General features: G+C 46.9%; 1 protein-coding gene across 1 annotated transcript in view; it reads right to left on the reverse strand.

The window, feature by feature from the left end:
- The window catches only part of ALDH4A1 (aldehyde dehydrogenase 4 family member A1), a 58,914-nt gene extending 33,895 nt beyond the window's left edge, over positions 1–25,019 (reverse strand). The window contains exons 1-5 of the mRNA XM_075606005.1: positions 24,846–25,019; positions 22,429–22,521; positions 5,860–5,907; positions 3,413–3,568; positions 719–868 (exon numbers count right to left, since the gene is read on the reverse strand). Of these exons, the coding sequence (XP_075462120.1) occupies positions 719–868; positions 3,413–3,568; positions 5,860–5,907; positions 22,429–22,521; positions 24,846–25,004 (606 nt within the window). The 5' untranslated portion in view covers positions 25,005–25,019. The remainder of the gene's footprint in view (positions 1–718; positions 869–3,412; positions 3,569–5,859; positions 5,908–22,428; positions 22,522–24,845) is intronic.
- Positions 25,020–25,699: the final 680 nt, after the last annotated feature.

Consider the following 25,699-nt stretch of genomic DNA (forward strand, 5'->3'; position numbering starts at 1 on the left):
GGCTGTGAATCGCAGTTTTGTGAATTTGCCCTAATGAATCAATTAGTTTATTTCTATTTTGTGTCATGTGTGTCCTCTTGCGATTTGGAGAGGACCAGTTAGGCAGGGAGGACCAGGGGTGGCCAACTCCAGTCCTCCACTACCACCAACAGGTCAGGTTTTAAGGATATCCCTGCTTCAGCACAGGTGGCTCAATCAGTCCCTGCTTCAGTACAGGTGCCTCAATCAGTGGCTTCACCTCATCAGGTGCCTTCACCTGTGCTGAAGCAGGGTTATCCTTAAAACCTGACCTGTTGGTGACCCTTGAGAACTGGAGTCGGCCACCCCTGTAGTAAAGTGTGACAGCTCAAGCACCTTCTCAATTGCAACGCTAGCGCAGATTAGCGCAGATTAGCGCAGATTTCTAGGAGTAAATGCCAGCCGGGGACGGGACTCTGGGCGTCAGCCGGTGGGTGGGGGTGGTTGGGCAACCACGACCCTGGATGCCAGCGCGGGGGGTGGGGGAAACACTGGGCGCCAGCAGAGGGATGGGGGACTCTGGACACCAGCCAGGGGGAGGAGGGGAGGCAATTTTGGCCAGCGCATCCATGTGTTTAGGAGATGGTTGGTAGCAGCATAGAGGTGATGTTAGATCTTACCAATCCTCATATAGGAGAAAGATTGCAATTACTGCTTCATTCAGTGCAAAAGACCCTACAGAGCACCCACGGTCCCTTACCTCTAGGCCTCTGTAGACCATGGTGTTGGTGCTGATGGGCACGCTGATTGGCTGCACGTGCTGTAGTTCCAGGGCATACTTGGCATTGAATCGGAAGAAGTCAATTAACTCGGCAGCGGCGTCAATTTCAGCCTGGATAGCGGTTTTCCCCTGAAAGGAAATGCCGGGGTGGGATTAGGTCAGAACACTTTTGTTTGTAAGCGACACTCCAAGTTCTTAAACTAGTTCAGCAGGGAGAGATGGAGCACTACTGGAAAAATTGCTGGAGAGTGTGTTCCCAATAAAAATAAGGTTTATTGGATCAGAGCATGATAACAAGGATGAGCCCAGGGGCCCCCACCAACGCGTTTCGAGCTTCCGCTCTTTCTCAAGGTGATAACACTCTGATCAAATCTCTTACCTTATGAAGGTTCATTTTCCCGCCTTTCCTCACCCCTAACCCGTCGCTTGGTTGCGTCACGGGCAGCGCGCCGTGTGTATAGGGCGCGCCACGAGTGGCGCCCGTCGCGCAGGGTAAAGTTCTTAAACTACACAGGTAGAAACCACAAATAAGGGTATAATACAATATTTGTATGTAGCCAGGTATCCCCCTGGGCTACTAATTCCCTGCCTAACACGTAAGCCCTGGTACCAGCGCAGGCAGTGTTTGGGGTTAAATCTACGCCCTGCTGCAGTAATCAGCTGCTTTGAGTGACAGGGGGGGGGGTGGCTTAAGGCCTAGGTACCGCCCATACGGGGCTGAGACCTGGAGCCCCTCCCCTGGTAACAAAAAGGAGCTGTAACCAAATGTAGTTTCTGTTCTACCCTCTCCCCTCACGGGGAGTGGGAGCAGTTACCCTATACTTCACCAGGAAGTGTGGGAGATAAGGATAGACCACTGGGGCCTCGAGCCCCTGGGATTGATTCCAGGGACCAATGCTGTGATAGATTGCTATAAGAACGTGCAAGCTGAGTGATCTGATGCACTTCAATAAGGTTCATGTTTTATACTCCTGCCTGAGGCTGCAGTCTGTCAGGGGGAGGGAAAGAGGTTTTCTACAGGGACTGCACGTATCTGCGATAGGCCCTGTGGGAATGGAGGAGCTGTACCAGAGGAGACGAGAGCTGCCTGATCCCAAAAGCCTGTCCTGTTCACCCCAACTAACATCGGCGGAAGCTCAGGCCCTTCTGTGAACCTGCAGGTGAGCACCACAACACCGTGTAACAGTGAGATCTCCCGTAGGGCGGGGGAAAACTATAAATGTATATCTGTGATACACCACAACCCAAAAAAGTTTAATGGTTCATATCTGTCCCTGGTACAAACACGGAGATAAAACTAAACTCTTAAACAGGTCCTTCAGGGGCCAATACTCTAACCCAGCGGGTTAGGGAGAATTTCTAGGGGGGGGTCGCAGCGGTTATAGAGACCCCGCACTCTTCCCCACGGCATTTAAATTAAATGCCGAGGGAGGCGTGAGGTTTCTGTAACTCACTTACCTGCTGACAGCCGGGTCTTTGGCAACTCATCATCAAATGACGCGGTGGGGTCACGTGACGTGACCCACGACATCATATGACGCCGAGCCATTCGGAGAGGGGGGCCGCAAATGCTGCGGCTCCCGGGAAGGGGAAATTTGCGCACCCCTGCTCTAACCCCAAGACAACTCTTCCAATTAATTCATGCATTGGTTTTGAAAAACCATGGTAGTAAAAAGCAGGCCAGGAAAAAAAAAAAAAAAAAGATATATACAGGCATACCCCGGTTTAAGGACACTCACTTTAAGTACACTCGCGAGTAAGGACATATCGCCCAATAGGCAAACGGCAGCTCACACATGCGCCTGTCAGCACGTCCTGAACAGCAATACCGGCTCCCTACCTGTACCGAAGCTGTGCGCAAGCGGGGAGACTATAGAGCCTGTTACAAATGCGTTATTTACATCAGTGTTACATGTATATGACGATTGCAGTACAGAACATGCATCGATAAGTGGAAAAAAGGCAGCGCTTCACTTTAAGTACATTTTCGCTTTACATACATGCTCCGGTCCATTGCGTACGTTAATGCGGGGTATGCCTGTACTGTATACATATATATATATATATATATATATATATATATATATATATATATCAAATTGAGATTTTCCTGCATTGGTGTTGTATCTGGGGGAGTTTGATACCCGGACCCCAGAATATTTTATAGTCAAATCGTAGATATGTTTAAAATTAAAATGGTATCCAAGTGAAACATGTTATATGCATGCACAGGTTTATACAACTATACAAGGGTATATCTATAATAAAAAAGTATATTAACCAGTGGTTGGCCCCTGATGGTGCTGGGGAGACTCCTGATGGTGCTGGGGAGTGTGGATTTGTTTTATTTTCACCTAAAATACCCCAACTTAAAAAAAAAAAAATTCATTTACAAATTTTGCCATTCCAGGGTAGGGTTTGCTTAAGAATCTCTCCACATCTTAATTTTACAGCATAAATATCTATATGTCCTGATCGGGAAGCCAAAAATGTAATTTTGCAGCTATATCACAAACTCGTACTGTAGTTATTTTCCTGTATTTCAGGCTGTTTTCCTCATCTTCATGATGCAGAATGTTTCTTCCCGAGGGATATGGGACATGCGACACAGACATTGCTGCCGTCAGGAAGCGTTGGGGTTGTTCGGGTTAGAACAGGCAGTGCGTTGGTTACCTGTCCAATCATGGTCTTGGCCAGAATCTCCGCTCTCCTTGGGCCGCTGAGAATATCTGCCGCTTTGAAGAAGATCTGTGCCCGATCCTCCACTGGTTTAAGGTCCCAGTCCCTACGCACCGACAGAGAAGCATCGATGGCTTTATTCAGCAGGCCCTGCAGCCCAAACATTGAGTATTATTACAGTATTATTACAGGGTCTCTTTGCATTTTGGAGCGCCCGTCCTGATATAGAGAGTGTCGGAGAGAAATGCATACACGGTAATAAGTTGTAAAAGTTACAATAACTCCCCACCATACAGAGTAATTTCTGCACTCACAGCACTTTGTCAGGTGTAGAGGGTTTTTGCCATTTTTTTACACATCTTAAAGCTGCAGTTCAAGCAATATCCTACATGTGTTTTTTTTTTTTTTTAATAAATCAGTTCTGTACTATGAGAAAATAGTTGTAGCATTTAAAAAAAACTGTTTTAAATGTAATCTAGTGTAGCAAGCATTTTTGTTTCTATAGAAACCATTTACAAAGTCACACCTCCTTCCTCTTCTTAGAGCCTCTCTCAAGCAGTGCACCAATTGTATCAAGTGCCTGCCTGGTCACATGATCTTCTACACAGAACTTTGCATCCTGGGTACTCTTGTGCAGCCCTAACAGTGAATTAAATAACCCCCGATTCAGCAACCGATTACTGGAGAACGGATCAATCGGTAACTTAGATAATCTCTTGTCAGTGTGCAGATTGTATTGCTGCATATATTGAATGGGGAAAATACAAATACATTTTATTTATTTTTAAACTGGCAGCTTGAACTTATTTGTGTGCCTGTTTTGTGGTCGCTACCAGCTTCACAATGCAAGGTTAATAACCAACGTCACACGCATGAGATCTAAAGGTCGAAATAGCTCTCTATGAGTAGGTTGGCTGAGCATACACTTCTTTAACCCAGGCTGTGCTGGCAAAACTGTGTACAGTAGGGCCCCGCTTCTCGGCGTTTCGCTTATTAGCGATCCGCCAACACCGCAGTACCGAGAAGGGGGCCGCCACATCCGCACATGCGCAGAAGGGGGATGGCCGAGTTCGCCCATGCGCAGAAGGGGGAGCGGCCGAGTTTGCGCATGCATAGAGCAGGGGAGAGGCCAAGTTCGCGCATGCGCAGAGCGGGGGAGAAGCCGAGTTCGCGCATGCGTAGAGCGGGGGAGTTCGCGCATGCGCAGGGGAGCGGCCAAGTTCGCGCATGCGCAGAGCAGCGGCCGAGTTCGTGCATGCGCAGAGCGGGGGAGCAGCCGAGTTCGCGCATGCGCAGAAGGGGGACCGGCCGAGTTCGCGCATGCGCAGAAGGGGTACGATATATTTCGAACAATCCAGGAGGAGCATATATGGGATAAGAAGAAAGAGAGAATACACAAATTTAAGTGCAGATGTATAGAATGCAGCAACCTGGCTTATGTTGTAATCTTGGCTCGAGTGTTCAGCCTACTCACAAGATTCAGATGTATATTGAGCAGTTTGTTCTTTGGGCTGCTACCCATATGGAATAAATGCAGTCTGGATCTCCCTCAGGGACACACTCAGCAGTATGCAGATATATGTAGGAGAGACAAGAGGACACTACATAGCGCGATCGGTCTGATAAGCAAATTTTATGTAAAAAAAATATAAAAGTGCGCACTTACAATGCACATTGTAAGTGCGCACTTTTATATCTTTTTTACATAAAATTTGCTTATCAGACTGATCGCGCTATGTAGTGTCCTCTTGTCTCTCCTATATATATCTGCATACTGCTGAGTGTGTCCCTGAGGGAGATCCAAACTGCATTTATTCCATACGGGTAGCAGCCCAAATTGCAAACTGCTCAATATACATCTGAATCTTGTGAGTAGGCTGAACACTCGAGCCAAGATTACAACATAAGCCAGGTTGCTGCATTCTATACATCTGCACTTAAATTTGTGTATTCTCTCTTTCTTCTTATCCCATATATGCTCCTCCTGGATTGTTCGAAATATATCTTACGCTTTGGAACCCGTGAAACAGGTCCCACCAGAGGGTTTGAGCTGGGTTATCAATTAGCACATATTATTATATTATTTTAATATATCATCCTATATCACATTTTTTATTTTTATTTCTTCACAATATTTTATTATATATATCACTTATTAGTTGTTTTGCGCCTGAGTTCACTTAATTCACAATACAGAAGGGGTACGAGACATGGAAAATCGCCAGTGGACATAGCAAATGCTACTTTCCGCTTTTCGGCGGCACCCTGGAACGGAACCCGCCGTATGGGCGGGGCCCTTCTGTAATACGGCAGCCATAACTTATATTAAGGTGAATAAGAAGCAAAAAAGGACGCGCCATGTGCTCATTTGAATGTCAGCACACCCTCCTTTATATTTAATAGAGAAAGATACAGAGAATAATTAATTATTGAAAACTCACCTTGTCGGCATAACAATACTTCGCAACTTTGTGAGAATGTTTGAAGGGCTGGAAGAAAAAAAAAAAACGCTTATTTTAAATGCAACTAGAATCAGACAGCAAATCCTTATAGCAGGGGTTCTCAACTCGTCCTCAAGACCCAACAACAGGTCAGGTTTTCAGGATATCCCAGCTTCAGCACAGGTGGCTCAATCAGTGGCTCAGTCAAAGACTGAGCTTCTGATTGATCCACCTGTGCTGAAGCAGGGACTGATTGAGCCACCTGTGCTGAAGCAGGGACTGATTGAGCCACCTGTGCTGAAGCAGGGATATACTGAAAACCTGACCTGTTGGGGGGGGGGTCTTGAGGACTGGAGTTGAGAACCCTTGTGTTATAGTAATAGTAGGTATAAAGAAAGTCCACGAGTTCCACCTTAAATTCGAGCTTTATATTACAAGTGTTGTAACTGTATCTGTATTATATTTGTACTTTATATTTGTACTAATCCAGAGGAAGGCAAAAAAAAAAAAGCAGTACAATTTTTACCAATTATGTCTCACAATGGGAAAAATATTACTTCATAAATGGTTCTAAGGTCGATATTGCTTATTATAAAACTAACTGTTGCTAAATGTAATGCTCTCAAATGTAATTAGTCAATGCAAATTATTTGCATGATAATTAGCTATCCTGGCGTTAAATTCAGCCCACACTTATCAAAATGAGAAAAATCACCGTGTTATAAAAGCGTTACCCCTTTTCGTGAATAAGGTGGTAAAAAAAAAAAAACTATTTCCCCTCCCCCATTACCACAGAGCGAACGGGATATCGTAGCTTAGTCAATCTTTCCCAATCTATCTGGGGTCTATCCCTTTCGGTACTAAATGTGTTACTGGCCCCGTCAGCGCTGAAAGGGTTAACTATTTCCGCATATCCACCTCTAAAAAAAAAAAATAATAATAGTATCAAAGTGTTTCTGAAATGCATCCGACCTATCCGCCATCTCTAGCGGTCGTACATTCCCCCTTTAAACTGCCCGTCCTGTGCAAAATCCTCTCATTTGCTGCTGATTATTTGTAAAGTGCTAACATCGCAGAGCCGGTTCGTTCTTATGCGCGGCTCTCGCGGGGGGGGTCTCTTACCTGGTCCGGCATCTCTTACTCAGACGACGCAGCATCATGGCAACGCTACGCCATGATAGCGGGACGCTGAAGGAGATGATGCCGGACAAGGTAGGAGACACAGTAACACAGGCTGCATATTCTCCCCCGCAATCAGCTTTATTGTTGTGAGGAAGAGCAGGGGGTCTCTGTAACTCCTCTTATTTCCCTATATGTGCCAGGTCAGGGGGCTGAGTCCATCCTCCCGTGGTAAACTATAGTCAGACCCACCAGATGACATACATACATACATACATATATATATTATACACACACCCACATACATATACATATACTAGCTGAGAGACCCGGCGTTGCCCGGGATGTAATGTTCCCGTTCCTCTCTCTCCTCCCCCCTCTCTCTGTTTGTCCCCCATTCACATCAATCCAGTCCCCCCCCTCCCTCCCTCCTTTACAGCTTCATGTAGCGTGTGTGCGTCAGTCACTGTGTGTTTGCTCGCGCGTCAGTGAGTCTGAGGCAGAAACACAAACACACACAGACTGACTGACGCACACACAGTCAGTGTGTGCCTCAGTCAGTGTGTGCGTGCGTCAGTCAGGCTTTGTGTGCGCGTCAGTCAGTGTGTGCGTGCGTGCGGCAGTCAGTCAGTGTGTGCGCGCGGGGCGTCAAAGGCAGGGGGGGGCGTCAAAGGCAGGGGGGGGCGTCAAAGGGAGGGGGGGCGTCAAAGGGAGGGGGGGGGGGGCGTCAAAGGGAGGGGGGGGGCGTCAAAGGGAGGGGGGGGCGTCAAAGGGAGGGGGGGGGGGGGGCGTCAAAGGGAGGGGGGGCGTCAAAGGGAGGGGGGGGGCGTCAAAGGGAGGGGGGGGGGCGTCAAAGGGAGGGGGGGGGCGTCAAAGGGAGGGGGGGGGCGTCAAAGGGAGGGGGGGGGCGTCAAAGGGAGGGGGGGGGGCGTCAAAGGGAGGGGGGGGGCGTCAAAGGGAGGGGGGGGGGCGTCAAAGGGAGGGGGGGGGGGCGTCAAAGGGAGGGGGGGGGCGCCTCAAAGGCATGGATTCCTCCCCCTGCATGAGGGGGGACGCAGTGGACAGGAGGGGGGACGCAGTGGACAGGAGGGGGGGGCAGTGGACAGGAGGGGGGGGCAGTGGACAGGAGGGGGGGGCAGTGTACAGGAGGGGGGGCAGTGGACAGGAGGGGGGGGCAGTGGACAGGAGGGGGGGGCAGTGGACAGGAGGGGGGGGCAGTGGACAGGAGGGGGGGGGCAGTGGACAGGAGGGGGGGGCAGTGGACAGGAGGGGGGGGCAGTGGACAGGAGGGGGGGGCAGTGGATAGGAGGGGGGGGCAGTGGATAGGAGGGGGGGGCAGTGGACAGGAGGGGGGGCAGTGGACAGGAGGGGGGGGCAGTGGACAGTGACACACACACACACACACACACACACACACACACACACACACACACACACACACACACACACACATACACATACACACACACACACCTCAGTTGATGCGCCCTTTCTCAGTTCCGTTTGGCGCCGGAGGTGGGGAGCGACACCTACCTGTACTTCCGGGCGCCGCCACCGTCTGACTCGGCGCCGCGAGGGAGGAAGGGGGTCCGCCATCTTACGCGCCGCGTGGCAGCTGCGGGAAGCGAGGTGATTTGGAGCGGGGAGAGGTGATTTGGAGCGGGGAGAGGTGATTTGGAGCGGGGAGAGGTGATTTGGAGCGGTGAGGGGGGAGAGGTGATGCCGCTGGGGAGGGGGAAAGGTGATTTGGAGCGGGGAGGGGGAAGAGGTGATGCCGCTGGGGAGGGGGAAGAGGTGATTCCGCTGGGGAGGGGGAAGAGGTGATGCCGCTGGGGAGGGGGAAGAGGTGATTTGGAGCGGGGAGAGGTGATTTGGAGCGGGGAGAGGTGATTTGGAGCGGGGAGAGAGGTGATGCCGCTGGGTAGGGGAGAGAGGTGATTTGGAGCGGGGAGAGAGGTGATTTGGAGCGGGGAGAGAGGTGATTTGGAGCGGGGAGAGAGGTGATTTGGAGCGGGGAGAGAGGTGATTTGGAGCGGGGAGAGAGGTGTGTGTGTGTGTGTGTGTGTGTGTGTGTGTGTGTGTGTGTGTGTGTGTGTGTGTGTGTGTGTGTGTGTGTGTGTGTGTGTGTGTGTGTGTGTGTGTGTGTGTGTGTGTGTGTGTGTGTGTTTTATTTATTTTTTTGGACCTTTGGCCCGTCACTCCGCCTCAGGCCAATGAGAGGTGTGGGGGGCGGGCCAAGGGGGTGGTGTGAGTGTGTGAGGCCAATGAGAGGTGTGCGGGGGCGGGCGGGCCAAGGGACCAATGAGAGGGACACCGGACATCCAGACAGGCAGGCAAACATACAGTGCTTTCACTAATATAGTATAAGATATATATATATTATACACACACCCACATACATATACACACACATACATATTTTAACTAGTGCTTTATGGTGAGGAGTACCCTTAGCCCGATTGCCTCTACTCTTAGGGAAAACACACACACATACACACGTACACACGTACACACGTACATCACAGTAAATGATGCTGCTGCGCTGTTGTCGTTACATAGTCCCAGTGTCCAATGTAGCAGCCAAATAGGGGAATGTTGATGCCGGCACAGTGTTGGAGCTCTTATTCCTTATCGCACCATGTGATAGGTGGAGCAGATTAAATCTGTATTATCCACAGTATACACATGTAACACCCCTATCCCCCACCCGACATGAGGGATAGGTTGTACATGTAAAAATGAGGGACAGTTACAGTCTGTGGCTTTGACAGGGTTATACCTGTAGGTAGGTGCTCAGCGGTTTGCTGTCTGCATCTCAGCGTAGATGGTGGATTCGTGCCAGGCATGTATAAAGGAGTGGTGAACAGAAGAGGACGCCAGGAACTTTTAACTTGCCTTTATTTAGAGCAGCAGCTTAGTTGTTACAAACAGGACAGGTTTTCAGTATTTACATTCAGTATCAATCCGTCTCTCCCATTGCAAATCAGTCCACCCCAGGTCCCTACTTAACCCTGAGAATGGAACAGTCAGTCCTCCCCAGGTCCCTACTAACCCTGAGAATGGAACTGCTCCCTGCAGCAAGATAGATCCTTCTCTACACTTTTCTAAGGGGCCCCTAACAGTGGGATACTGAAGGGTCCTGCTGATTTACAGGCTAGGCGAGCCTGGAGACCTCCTGTTGTTATTTGGAGTTTGGGGGTCTTCCCTGGTGTTGTAGGGATCATCACCCCCTGGGGGTCTTGAGGTCTTCCCTCGGGGGTCTGGAGGTCTGAATACAAAATAATGGGTCCCCATCTTTTATACCCAGGGCGTGGCTAACACTCTGCCCCAGTATCTGGGCAGAATAATTGTTGCAACAGGTCGCCTAGAAAGTGCACCATTATATTAACATAATTATAGCTAAGACCGCGTTTATAGTGCCGGCGACGGCGACCGATGACGTCACCTGTCGCCGTCGGCGAAAGTTGCATTTAAAGTTTGAGCGACGTCGCTGGCGACAATGCCAGTGACGTCACCAAGGGAGAGGGCAGAGTGCAATAGGCGCTCTGTGATTGGTTTAGAGACAGTCTCTCCAAACATCAAATAACACTGACTACCAAATTTTGTCGCTACGACACTCTGTCGCGCCTACTATAAGCGCATGCGACAGATTCAATGTATTTGTTTTGGCGCGACATCGCGTCGCCGTCGCCAGGCACTATAAGTGCAGCTAACTCACATGTCAGAGCCTTGTGAGGACTTAACCCCGGCACTGCCTGCAGCTACCACGACTGACATGCAGGATAAAGGGAAATTCCTAGCAGGGTGCTACACATATATAATACTGTGACGGTGAAGGGGTACCCAGGCCAGTAAATAAAGGTATTTGGCCCGGCTGGGTGCCCCTGAGCCATATTGGGGAATTGTGATTATCACCTCTTCAACCCAAAAATGGCATGTAACTGCATTTGTAATAATGGTGTATGTGTATTTTTACTGTTCCAAGAGTGCCAACCAGTGAAGAGGTGCAGGGCGTGAGTTTCAGGGGGGATTTTACAGTAAAATGTTGTCAGGGTGTATTTGGGTAGAAGAGGGGCAGTGTTGCGGTTCACCCCGAAACATGTACTCAGGAATCCCCCCAGATTCCTGAGGACATGAGGAACACAGACCACCGGATAAAATCCTCCCTAGAAAGCAGTTGCAGCTCACCGCCAAATCTCCCTGTTTCAGCACAGACCAGAACAGTAAGACTGGGCAGGGAATTGAATTACATTCAAAGGTGCCCGGTATATGCCCAAAAAAAAAACAGAACCAGAGGGGGTTCAGAGTAAAGTCATGTCATGAGAGAGGGGATTTGGCCCGGGATTAAAGGCGTTAAACCCCATTTGGCCACCCCCTACTCTCACCTGGGAAGCAAGGGGTTAACTGGACTGGGGTCCAGTAATGTGGTTTTTACCTTGCTTCAGTATCCAACTGTTTATTCCCCTGTATAAATGTATTGTCTCATCCTGGTGTTTGCACTCACACATACACTAGGGTTGATGGCGGTGGGAAGGGGTTAATTTAGTGATTATAGCCCTTTGTTCCCTTTTCCCGCCTTTCCAGGCTCCATTTTGCAGCCTTCCATAGGTCGCCATTGAGACTCCATGCATTCTAATGGCAGAAGTAGCGGTTTTGGACCTGTTTTCCAGCGACGACCAGCAGGTGGCGTCCGAGAGGAGGAGCGGCGGTTTCCCATTGTAAGTCAATGGGCTCATTGACTTCAATGGAGATTCCTCAACGCCGGCCTCGAAGGCACAGGTTGGCAGCCATCCAAACCGCAGACCGCAAAAGCGGATACAATGTCTTTGAAAAGAGTTTAATCACTTCGGTCAAGTTCAATGACAATTGGCGTGGGAATCTTAGGTTCTAGGGCACCTGGGAATAAAATTATTTTTGCCCCTAGCCCCTAGGAACCCCCACACACGATCCACACCGGGTCCAGGAATGAGAGACCCCCATAAGGGGTCGAGCGGAGGAGGGCCGCGCCATTGACTTTAATGGCGGAGCGGAGGTCCCATTGAATCCAATGGCGGCGTGCGCCATGCATTGTCTATAGCGGCGCCGGCCATTGATTACAATGGGGAAAAGCCGCGTGGCGTAAAAACGGCTAAGTGTGAAATGATGAAAAATGTAAGTCCATATCTCCGGTTCTGGAATGACCAGAGGGATGGGATTTGGGTGGCATGTAGCCAAGGTTCCGGCTTTAATGCATGGCCATTCCCAGCCCTCTCCGAACGACCAGACGGAGTGTGGGCGAATGTAAAGATTTGTGGTTTTTCCCATAGACTTCAATGGCGGCGGTTTCCCCATTGAAAGTCTATGGCGGGGAACCCCATTGACGGCAACGGCGGAGCCCGCCATTCAACGCTATGGTGGCGGACCCCGTTGATTTCAATGGGGAAAGAGTGAAAAGCAGAGATTCATTTTTAAAGGGACAAATCCTGTATTTTAAAAATGTTTTAAAGTGCATTTATGTATCTCCGGTTCTGGAGGTCGCAGAGAGTTGAAATTTGGCCACTATGTAGAGTCCCTGTGGGCATAAAAAACTGGCAATTTTCGACCCACTGAGCCCACCAGAACGGAACTTATTAATTTGTGAAGATATTAAACTGTATATGGTATTTTGGATCTGCTCTGAAAATGCAGACCCCATCTGATATGCTAATAGGTCAGCCGGGTGGTTTAGCATACGCCCTCTGATCAAAGGCTAACTGCCCTGATTGTTTACATTAGGGCCAGGAACAAAGAAGTTGACTAGTTTGCAAGTGTCCTAGTTCACACCTGCAGGGGAAGAAGAATCTACTTCAAATAGATTTTGCTAGCCAGCTCGGCGCCTAGGGTTAAAGAGATGGGTTTGAGATGGTATAAAAATGAGGCTCAGCCTATGCTCTAAGTCTTTCGTGTCTTTGTGATTTTCAAGATTGCTGTATGAACAGCCAGTCCAGATTTGACTGTTTCATCATTCCATCTTTATACTTTTCATCATATATGTTTTGTCAATTGGATGTAGCATTGGGCACCCCCTGTCTCTCATCTTAAGTAAGTGTCTATATTTTGTTTGTTATTTGTATAACTTGTGTGTTCACCTTTTTCAAGGAATAAATTATATTTTATCATATCTCAGCCGTGTTCAGTTCAACCCAGGTATTTTTGGTATAAATTATATCTTGTCATAAAGTTACCGTGACAAGTCATTTTTAAGATTGTGTGTATAACTGTGGCAGTGTTTTCGTGTAAGCGTGTGAAAGGAAAAATGGTTTTAAAAAGTACCCAAGGTTTAGATTTTTATTAAAGTAAGGTTCAGAGGAATTGATTCAGTATGGATAAAAACCAATTTGCATGGGAAACAGAGGGTACTGTGCCCTCTGAGCTTCAAAGGCCATCCAGGATATGGAGGTGTTAAACCTTTTGTTAGCAAGGGGGGGGGGGACGAAGACAATTTCAATAAGCCCTCCTGGCCAGTTTCAAAGGCAGTCCAGGATATGAAAGTGTTAAACCTTTTGTTAGCAAGGAAGAGAATTTCAAAACCACCCTGACAAATGGCTGCTCTACCCAGACTGAGTGGCGCCAGGTAGAGGGGACAGGCCTCATACACTGGCGACACACTTTATTCGAGCTTGGCTAGTCCCACGAATTCAGGTATACCCGGGTGTATTGAGGTTTGTGACTGTTTTCTGCCCGAGTACATTGAGTTATTTTTCAGGCAGGGATTGAAGCATTTTATTCCCGCTGGCTGCAATACTGCACAGTATATATATATACACTGCATTACAATACATGAATTTATGCCATCTGGTAGACACGCGAAGCATTGCAGCCTATTAAATCCTAATCATCCTCATTTAACAGATCAGCCGCCCATCAGCCAGGCATGAACCCAGGCTGGGAAGGCAAATGCAACGGGGCTTGTCAGAGGTTTGGAGCGGCGCATTCCAGGTATCTGCCAGGTACATACCGGGTATTTGCTCGAATAAAGTGTGTCGGTGCAGTATGCTAAGCGGCCAAGGTGCAAAGCTGGCACATGCCCAGAGCAGACTGAGAAGCTCTTCTGCCAGGTTTGCAAAGTAATGGCAACTCCGTGATAGGGGGAAGGAATTATTCCCACGGAGATTGGCTGCATGGGTTAAGTATAGTCTTGTTTAGTGCATTAAAAACCCTGCAGCCCATGGGGAAGCAGTTCCATCATGTAACAAGTTTTCATCATGCAGTGAAAGATTCATCCTGTAACCAGAATTAACAGCAAACTAGTAAGTGTATTTTTCATTGTAATTGTAAATCAAGCTGTGTATGTTCATTCTGTAAATAAATCACAATTTATTTGATCTCTTGCTTTGCTCAATCAAATGATCCGGGTATTTTGGTGTTAAAAGCATTGGTCTCCCGTGACAAATACCATGAGCAATACTGTACATATTTATTCTGGAACAATCAAAAATATACACGTTGATGGTTTGATATCCCACTGGCTAACATGTGACAACTTCATTAAGGAAGATTTGAGATGAAAATTTGAAATATTTCTACAGTCTTCACGCACTTGCATTGGGATAAGGAACGTCCGGATCAATACGGAGAGCTGGTCATGTGTTTGACACATCTAGCATGGAAAGGCATACATGGATTTGGTTTTTAACCAACACAAAGCTCTGCAAACAAGGCTAATCCCATATAAAGTAGATATATTTACACTGGAATTGTAGGGGGTTTGGGCTCCTGGTCTATAGCTATCCCTCCACGAGTTGTCCAGACATCATTTAAGTATGTGGCCTGGTTTCACAGTTAGGCTGCGTCCCCGCTAGCGTTGAGCGGGCGGCGCTTGCGGCGGTTACTTACATATATACATATATGTAAGTCCCTGTCCACGCTGTGTGTGCGCTCTCGTGCGCGGGCACACACGCTCATCCGTGCTCGGCGCTTAGATAAACAAAAAATTTATACTTTCCCGCGCACTCAACTACCCGTAATGCCCCCCCCCATCTCTGCGCGCGTAAATACAGGACACCCAGCGCTCAGCGCCAGCGGGGACTCAGCCTTAGGCTGAGTGCGGAGGCACGCTGAGGCTGAGGGAAAGCGGGTGCTTTCCCTGGCCTTAGACCGCGCGCCGTCCGGGGGTGTGTCGGTGGGGGCTGTGACGTCACGTAGCTGGTTCGCCCTCATTGGGCGAACCGCTCACGTGACCGGCCCTGCGCGCCGGCGAGTGCCAAAATCTAAAAATTTTCTAAGACACACGCTTCCGCACGCTTCCTCAAGCCCCTGCTAAAGCCACTCTCATTGCGGCTGCAGGGGCTCACTGCCGAGCAGCAGCGCGCCTCAGCACGGGTCAGCGCCTAAGCGCTGACCATGCCTGAGGCCTTAGATGTGTGTGAACCTGGCCCACTGTTTGTGTAATGTTGCACCAGGTTTTTTTTTTGTTTTTGTTTTTTAATATTACTGTTTTGACAGATATTTTGTCAAGCTTTATATGGCTACAAAAAGAATTGCTAACTCAGTCTTAGATGTTGCAGGAATGTGCAAAGTGTTGTAAAACAGAGAGATTACATTAGATGAGACAGGTCTTCTGGTGGAGAGGGAGGGGGAATAGGGGAGAAGAGAGAGGGGAGAAGAGAGAAAAGAGAGTGGAGAGGGAGAAGAAAGAAGGGAGAGGGGAGACGAGAGAGTGAGAAGAGAGAGGGGAGAGGGAGAAGAGAGAGCTATTTCACAGGGAAAACACTTGTATTTGGGAAAACACTTGTAAAAAACAAAGAGTGAATTTTGCATGGTTCACCAAGCTCGTGTCCGTGATCTCTCAGGAGGAGAAGGAGTTATGGTTTTTTTCTTTGTACTGGGATCTCCCGAGTGGCCTGGCATACACCGTACAGCGGCATTACCTACCTGTACAGTACCTGACATGGGCGCTACAGAGCCAAACTTAAAGCTGCAGTCCCCTGTGGGATTACCTGCAATGCAGATGGCTGGGATATGTTAACTCTTTGGGTGTTGAGTGTGTTTGTATCAGGGGGCTTAAAAAACTATTGACACTAACAAAATTAAAGCCACAATAACGATAATACTACTAATATAAACTTATGCTATAAATTATCCTTATTCATATGCGCTAAACCTGGCAGATTGTAAATCTATTAATGGTTTAACAGTATTTTCAGTATGTTACAGAAACTTCCGTAAAAATAATTACCCCCCCAATGCTTTTATAAAAAAAAGTAAATAAATCCAAGTAAATATAAACTTGCATAAATCCCTAATTCGATGTTACCCCCCTCTTAAAGCTACCAGGACAGCTAAGAATAGTATTTGTAAAGAACTGCTTCAGCAGTATAGAAGAACTGGAAATGGTGAAACACATCCAATGGTGAAAATGAAAGCATTCCTTCATGGGTACGGAATAGCATAAATATTTAAGCATTAATTTTAATAATGCATCTTTTTTTTTTTTTAAACTAATATTAATAGTCTCTTATTGCAGTACTGTTCACCTATCTCTGAAGTTTTAAAACGGTGTAGGATCATGCCATTGGCTCCTCCCCCAGCCATATTAACCCCTTGGTTGCTTGAGGTGCTACTGCCCCTCAGACAAAATCGCGATCACTTGACCGCTCCTCCATGATCGTGCCGTCATTCGGAAAAGGAACAGTCCATTTCCCCGCACAAAAAGGGCCTGATGTAGCCAGGGGTCAGGTGGCCCCTGGAATGCCAGACCTCATGATGTAGAGGCTACGTCCTGGGGCACTCAAGGGGTTAAATGTCTATGGGTGGAAAAAATATATACATTTCAATACCAGGTGAGGATTTCTCTCCAATCTCTCCCTTTAGTCTACATCTGCGTCGCCCCAAAGGTGGATGCCGGATGGGTTTCCCCAAGAGCTGCTCGCCTCTGCACAGAACCAGCGTGCAAGGAGTTAATATCTGCATTTGATTCCTGCTGTATTTCGTCAGCCCCACTCTCTGGAATGTTAATGATCCAGGAGGACAAAGGACTTTGAAACCACAGCTGCATTAAATCTGAACCCATTTAGTGTGCATCTGCATGGCACCAAATGCGGTCAGCCTTTGGAACAGCTGAAGGGCAGCTAAAGGGTGTGAGCCGTTTGGTGATGTTAAAACTGCTCTAATACAATATGAAACTCACCATCCCTTTTTATCTCCTTGTGACGTGGGAAGGAAGGGGTTAAAGTGATTTGCTATGCATTGCTGTGTTTGCCCTGTCCTAGCCATTTTTATCCCCCATTTGCAGGCCATTCCCTGCCTGCGAGGTTAAAAGACAAGATGCATTGCTTGCCATACCCTCTAACCGACACATGATGGCGGTATAGAAGCCGGCATTTCAAAGAGAAATACTAATTCTAGAACGAAAGCACCCAGAAACCTGATTTTTGAGGTGCAAATTCAGTGAACCACTACATGCACATACATATCATTTTTACAGTTATAACACAAATGTAATATGTTGTTTTAATAAAGTGTGTAAAAACTGCAGATCTTAAATGTAAGGCAGGAGGTATTTTTTGTAAGTCCAAGCAGGAATTCCATGGACATACAGCTGTGAGATGGGTGAATGAGCTGGGGTATTTTTATGATGGAGCCTCAAAGGGATCTAGCTGATTAGCATCTCCCTGTCTAAAAGAGTGTCAGTTATGAAAAGACCCAGAAAACCCATAATGTATACAAAACTGGCATACTGATGCACAACAGATGTCAGGCTAGTGACACCTCTGGGTCAGAAATCAGACTCAGTGGCACCAAGTTATGGGTGTAGCCCAGGTATGCTAAGTGGTATGGGCATCAACCTGACCCATGCGCCCTGCCCACCGGACAGCCTTTTTTTAAACCGGTCTTATGAACTTTGGGTAAACTGGCTATTGGTGGGTTAATGGTTCCCACGAGGGGGATTGGATCCACATGTTAAAGATAGCTTTGGGCAGTCTATAACTGTAGCTCCCCAGGTATCCCCAGTGTGATTCCTGAATTTTGATCCATGATGTAAAGATGAAAGACTTTGTTCCAGCACTGCGGCAACCGGTCCAGGAGTGAAGGGGTTAATAACAACATAACCACAGGACTTTTAAACCAAGGTTGCATTTCTGGCGCTTGCAAGCAAAGGACAATTTCTTTCGTTCCAAGGACAATTTCTTTCGTTCCCTTATCCCAGTAAGTGTTGTTTTAAGTGTATTCTGCAGATGTCGTGTGTTTGTCTATTAAGGAAATAAATCACAATTTATTTTGCAACTTGTTCTGTTCAATCAAGTACCCAGAAATATAAATGTGTTGATAAAGTTGGTGTCCATCCTGACAGGCTTTTAAATAACCGTTTGTTATTTGTCCAACATTGTGTTTCCACCTTATTTGAAGGAATAAAATCTTTATCATATCACAGTCGTATTCAATTCAACCCCGTAATTATGTGTATATTATAACCCTGTAAATTATCGTGACACTCCTGTACCCAATTTTCCAACTATATCTGTCCATGTCTGTAAGTTGACTGTTAATTTAATGTAACCATGTATTGTTGTCATAACTCTGTGCCCAGGACATACTTGAAAACGAGAGGTATCTCTCAATGTATTACTTCCTGATATAACATTTATATAAATAAAATCTACCAAAAACCTCAGAACCTTCCCCAAACGTAGCTCCACCCTACACAGTTGCTGCCATAAATACTGATTTCTAAGTCACAGGAAAACAGACAGACACCAGGGAGTTCTGGGATTTCACAGGTCTCCATGGGCCAGTATCTAATGGCTGATGTCTAACCTTAATGTTCAGAGGAATCCCTCTATAACCTTTCAATATTTGGGGAGATTCTGTTAGAGAGCTGCCCAATCCCCTGACATAACTGTTACTGGCAGTGAGACTTTTAGGTCAGGAACGTCTATGTTATACAGCACTAAAGGGGTTAAGCTATGCCGGGGGTGCACCAACCCAGCCCGTGCGCACCCCTGCCTACTCTCCTCGGTGCTTCACGCCCCCCCCCCCCGCTCGGCCCCGGCTTCAAATGACGCGTGGGGTCATGTGACATCACGTTGCTATGGTAACGTGGCGTCACGTGACCCCGCGGCATCATTTGACGCATCGCTGGAAGGTAAGTGTGTTATAGAGTCCTCGCGCCGTCGCCCGCCATTTAATTTAAATGCCTGGGGGGAGATCGCGGGACGTCTAGAACTGCCGCGCTCCCCCCACGAAAATCTAGCGCCCCCAGTTTGCGCACCGCTGATCTAGGTGACTGACCAGGATATCATCAAATCCTACAAGACAAAGTATTTATACATTTTAAATGCATGCCATCATTGCTGCCTGAAGCAGACTTTGGGTCTTAGCACCATTTTTTAATGATGAATTACTTTGTATACATATATGATCATAGTGATGCAAACATTGGCAAACACCCTTCTTCCCTTTTACAGTCCCCTTTGTAAATTAAATATATATATTTTTTTTAATGACATTTCCACTCTTTACAGCAGGGCCGGGGCAAACTGCAGTCCTCAAGGGCCACCAACAGGTCAGGTTTTCAAGATATCCCAGATTCAGCACAGGTGGCTCAAACAGTCTTCGACTGAGCTACTGATTGAGGACTGGAGTTGGTCACGCCTGGTTTACAGTATACAGGCTTTCACACTTCACAGGGGCCTTCTTCGGGTATCTGAAAGCTTGTACACGGTTAACTATTTGTAGGCCCAATAAATGGTATCATGCTGCCTGTTCTTTTTCCTTCACTCTTTTAGGGTGGGGGTTTCTCTTCAAATCAGAGACAACTACTGCAATAAAAATGGCGAGGAACATGATGTATTTCAATCAATCAATCAATCAATCAATCTGGTGATTCAGGGGTTAATGTGGTTACCGGTTGTTTTAAAAATACAATATATTGAGTATATGACAGGTCAAGACTCTTCCTGGGTCTGTCCAGAGCTTCAAAGAGGACTTAATTGGTGGGTTATCCCTTATGACCCGCTAAAAGTACAAGATGTGTATGGGGCTGAGGAGAGAAGGGCAGTTGTTTTGCCAGAGATGGCATTAAAATATAGCTCTCGACATCTCTATAAATAGGATCCTTTTAATGTTCATTCAAAGCATTCTCTGGAGGGTTTTGCAAGGTGCAGGGTGTGTGGTTACGAAAGTATTCCACACAAGAGTGAATTTATTACAAAAATAAGACTATCCGGTGATAACCACGATTCTACAGTCTAACGGTCAGATGTATGTATTCATTACAAGTTGACGCATGTAGTGATGCCAGGCACGGGCGGTCTAGAAGGTAGCTAAGAACAGATATCCATTTGTCACTCAACTTTAGGAGCAAGACGGTCATAATTAGTCTCGTTACGTTTGTCAAAATCACCCGATTCTATTGATATTACTCACATCTGTCTAAGTTTCAGAGAAAATAAGTTATGAGTGCGTTGATATATGGAGTCGAAACTTTTTAAACATCAAAAGAGGTTTTTTTTTCTCCCCTCTGTCGTAAATCAGCTGCTAGGTTCACGGTTTTACGACAGAGGCTTATGTTGTGTCAATGGGAAAATAATGGTATACAGGGCTTGCCCTGGAGTTATAAAATCAGAATTCAACAGAGGTGTGTTTGGGACCAAACACTTGAATTTTCATATTTTTACCCCAGTGACCTCTCTGGGGGAAAACCTATGGCATATGGTAACGTACGATATAGGGATTTCCGTTTTAGGTTGCATCTTGTTATTTTATGAAACTGTTCTGCATTTACTGTAACGGTATGTTCTTGTAATCTTTTTTCTGTAATCTCAGCATTACATTTTTATATATATTATACAATTCTTTAATAATTCTTTGGGGCTTTGAATGAACTGTTCCACGCTCTGGAGAGAGTATTTACATTTTCAGACACATTTTGCTACAACAGATTTTTGTGTTATATTATCGTTTTTTTCCTATAATAAACAGGGACCTGACACCCTGGCACATATATTAATTTCCATATTTTGCATTATGTTTTGGGTGGTGGCAGTGTATAGATCTGATTGCAATTTAGTAAGGAGTATATATTAACTAATTTAAAGTACCTTGCCCAGGATGAAGGTTAGTTGACTAGAATTAGCCATGTGTATCAAACCTGATTGCATATCTAAGTCACGTGCTCACTTGTGTACTGTTCGTGACAGATGGTATATGGGGACGAATTGAAGGGAGATATTGCTCATTTGAAGGACCTTTGCAAATGTCAAAAGTGGGCCAGCGTGCAAGCTGTTTATTAACCCGTGTCCCGTATGCAGGTCCCTTGCTCACAGGGGTGCCGAAGGTGACAGTTACATTTTTCTTAAACTTTTAAATATTAGCTAAAGATGGTTACACATGTCAATTACCCCGTTTTTACCTGTAACACCTCAAGTTCACCATTTTCAATTTGGCTCATAGAAGCATGAGTTGTTAGGGTTATTTATGAATGCATAATGACAGTAATATTTTTATGCAAGGACATTGACACTATTGGGATCTTGATGTGGAACAGGGAATGTCATGTATTGTTCATTTTCCGAGATCAGTAGGGTTCTCTTTTTAATCAGTGTTAAATAAATGACCTTTAGAGGGGGGGTTTGTGACTTTATCAATACAAAGACAAGGCAAAAACCCAAAAGATAGAACTGGATCCAAACTCACAACGTAAGGATGATGATTAGCTAAAGCACTTGTTAAAGGCGAAATCCTTCCTAGGACCAAATCCCCAAACCTGACACCTATAAGTATTTTTCATTATAACACCTGGGAGGGGTTTGATTTGGTCTGGCTGCTCTTTTTGTGTGATGTCCCTGTGATCAGCAAGCTCTTGTAAAGCCAGAGTCCCCGTCCCCACCTTCACCTTTTCTATATGGGCTCTCTGATAAGGACAGGATGGGATAAGGGTAAAGAAAACCCTTGATTGACAAACACTCCCCCATTCAGAGGCCCCTAAGAAATTCAACTAGCAATGTGGGATTGTGCAAAAGAAAGCAGCGCTAGCCACTAGACCTAATTAATTAAGGGAGTGTTATATACAAAAATGGATCCCTACTATATGTGGGCCGAGTGAGGGGGGGATTAAGCCGTCACATGCTGGAAAGCTATTCACAACGCCAATGTGCAAGAGCTGTTTGTGAGCGAACTTACTGTTTTATGCCAGTTTATTTTTATTAAACTTTATTATTCCATGTTTTTTCTCTTCTATTTTTACCGAGATACTGTTATCACCTAAAGATCTGGGAGCATAGTCATATACGCAGATCTGAGACACAGCTAACTACATATTGTGTAAGTGTCCTACAATTATTTAGTGGACGCTTGGTCAAGTAATAACTGGGTAAATATTGCTGTGTTTTCTGTCTGAATTTACCATCTGAGTCTTCGCGCCGGAGAAAACCTCTTTTTTCAGCTATGTGGGATTTCAGCTTTAAATAACAATTAGGGACGAGATCTTACCGAAGGTTGGTATCTCACATCCTTTGTCCACACCTCTTCTCCCCCAACAATGCAAGGGATTTCTTCTGTCTTGTCCTTAAGATCATGCAGTGCCTAATACAAAAATGTATGCAAGACAAAAAGCCATCAGAACCCCAGGCAGGGATCCTTCCCGCCCCAGTCCTGTATGTTCTACCCGAACACACAATCCTAATTACAGAGCAGATTTCATTTCTGAAGATGACATTTTTTCACAAGGTGCCAACAACTGGCCCAAGCTGACACCTTGCATACAAAGAACTGAATCTAGTGACGGGCGAAGGGTTAAATTATTCTGACTTTGGAATATCTAGCAGTACCTTCCACAGTCTTATTTAGAGCAACTTATTTCACTTTCCTCTGCAAAGCAGTTTTATCTTTTATCAAACGGCACACAGCCAATAAAGATGCCACTTGTGAGCACATTCACATCTCTCAGACAGGTCTGCAACCCTGCTTGTCTCCATTATTACTTAGCATGCAGTGCTTGCACTGCAGCAAGGGATTCTGGGAAATTACATGCAAATGAGCACACAGTGTCACCTTTTGCCTCAAATCCATTTTAACATGGACAACCCGTATAGCCTTAATGCATGCCGTATTACACAGCTTTTCACCATAGCCTGGGTCAAGTGCATAGCATGTAAACCTGCTCACAGACAGCTGTTTTGACCTCAATCTTGTTGCCCTTAAAACTATTTTACATGAAAACCGTTTTCTCTTGTTTGGCCATTTTTAAAAGGTCTTCCCTGTAAATAATTGACTGTTCCTGGCTAAGACACTGTGTGAAGCCAACTAATGAAGGTGAAAATATATCAACGCAGTAAATTATTACCTAGCACGATGTCAAAATAGCCAAGTGATGTGTCTGCAAAACTCTATTGGTTCATGTAATGCGGGATTTCTCCATGTCCGATTTATCCACCAGGAAGTCTGACCCGCTCTCTTTTCCGCTCCGGCTATCTCCTGGTTCCCAAGATCCTTACTGGTAAACGGAGCTTCTTCTAGTCCCGGGGTGGGCAAGGGCCAAGTTTTCAGTATAACCCTGCTTCAGCGCAGGTGACTCAACTGATTGAGCCACCTGTGCTGAAGCAGGTATATCCTGAAAACCTGACCCGTTGTTTGGCCCTTGAGGACTGCAGTCGCCCACCCCTGTTCTAGTCCCAGGGAAAGCAAAATGGCGAAGTAAATCACCCAAGTTATGCGGACCAATACGAACCACTGACATCATCCGCTTCCTATTGGCCCATGTGATGCAGAGGAATTAAAAGCCAAGTATTATGATAGCGGTGTCAGTGTTAGGCTGCGTCCATAGAACGTGGAGCAGCGCTGAGCCGCGCGGACGCTGATGCTCACCTGATCAAGCACGAGCGATTTCATGCCCATGCAGGCGAGCCAGCGTCCGCGATCAGGAGGCGGAAAAGTGACGTCGCTGGGCCAATCGCCCGCGACGCACCGATGTCAACGTCACGGCGCCGTGACGTTGACGCTGCTTCGCGCTGATTGGATGTTTTCAGCCGACAGCGCGCTGAAAAACAGCTTGGCTGTCGGCTGAAAAATCCAACCCCCTCTAAAGACGGCGGAGTGTCCGCACGACTCAGGGCAGCTTCCCCTGCTATGGACGTGGCCTTATCCAAGTAGCTGGCTAGGGATTGCACCTTTTAGGGCTCTTTTAGATAAACTGTTGCTTTAAATAGAAGTGGGGAGCAGGTGGTTAAAAATATATATACATTAAGCCAGGGGTCCACAACGCGGTGCCGTAGGGCAGCATGGCGCCCATCAATCCTTTTGTGGGTAAACACAACTGACTGGCCAACTAGTTGATAATACGCCGTAGAGCAGGGGTTTCCAACACATCCCACGAGATACCGGTAACTCGCCGGCTGCCAATGAGTAGCACACCGCAGTGCCGCCAGCAGCTGCTGCGGGCTTCTCTCTCGTGCCGGTCCACGCTGGACGTCGGGCCCAACTTCCACATCTGCAAGTGAGACCGGCATGGCACTTGAAGCCTCCCCCCCAAGGCGTGTGCTAATTGGTTGGTGCCCGCCACTCTCTCCTGCACTCTCAAGTGTGCCCTTGGGCACAACAAGGTTGGGGACCCCTGCATTAAGCAGTCTTCGTATCGGGGCAACTTTGGAACAAAACTGGAGCTAAGAGAGAAAAATCCACCTTGTGTCAATATATTACATTCTTCCGGGTCTCCTGTAGCATAAACCTGTTTAACCAACAGTCTGCTATATAGGTGCGAAACAAAATGGCCGAAATGTGACGGTACTAAAGGACAGGTACCGCTGCTTTTTTTACCATACCACTTTCGTGTGGCCTACCACTGCTCTAGAAGGAAGAGCCCGCTGCAAAGTCAGAAGGCGGAAGGAAAGAGAAGAGAGAAAGGAACGTACTTTCTGAAGAGCTTCCCGCTCTGGGCTGCCATGTTTAAATTCCAGTATTGGCTCATTTTTTACGTCGGCTGCTGAGCAATGATGCCACCGGAGTCTGAAAAAATGAAAGGGAGAAAGTAATGACCGTAATACGTTTGTTTTTGTGTGCCAAGAACACATTCATAATTTACCATAAGCGTTTAAGTAATTACCATATAATTGACCCCCATCACTGCCTATAATGCATTGCAAAGCAGGCCCCCCGTGGAAGAAAGGAAGGTAACACAGCAAATGTGAACATTTTCGTTCAGGAATGAATTAAACAATTATCCTAAAAAGAAGCACTGGAAAGTGTAGCAGAGACCCCAAATTATTTTTTGTTACACTTTCATTGTAGAACTGTATGGCCCAGATCAGACCGGATGCTACGCGCCGTGCGTGCGCTTAACTGCGCGCGCACGTTCGGCACTCTTTGAGGCTAGTGGATGACAGTTGTCACACTAGAAAACTGCTTGTGGCGGCAAACTACAGCGTTGACGCTGCGACATTTTGTCGCCACAACCCAAATTGAAATTTGGGGCTGCAATCGCATCACGTGAGCTGGATCAGACAATAAAGGTGAACCATTTCCGTGACGTGTTCGTTACGCCCTCCCCGCAAACGCCGGGACCCAACTCCTGCAGTCTGAGCGCAGATCGCTGGGCTGCAGGAGCGCGCGGTGGAGGCGCGCACGCAGCAGCCTGTCTGAGCTTGGCCTTAGTTTGAGAGAGACAGAGGGAGTCCAACTGCCATTCTGCGACCAGATAGAGATAGGGAGTGACAATCTGAGATGCACACAGAGAGACAGCCCAGGTGACAGCGAGAGAGGGCTACAA

This window comes from Ascaphus truei, chromosome 6 (genome assembly GCF_040206685.1).
Source record: "Ascaphus truei isolate aAscTru1 chromosome 6, aAscTru1.hap1, whole genome shotgun sequence".
In the NCBI taxonomy this organism is placed as follows: domain Eukaryota; kingdom Metazoa; phylum Chordata; class Amphibia; order Anura; family Ascaphidae; genus Ascaphus; species Ascaphus truei.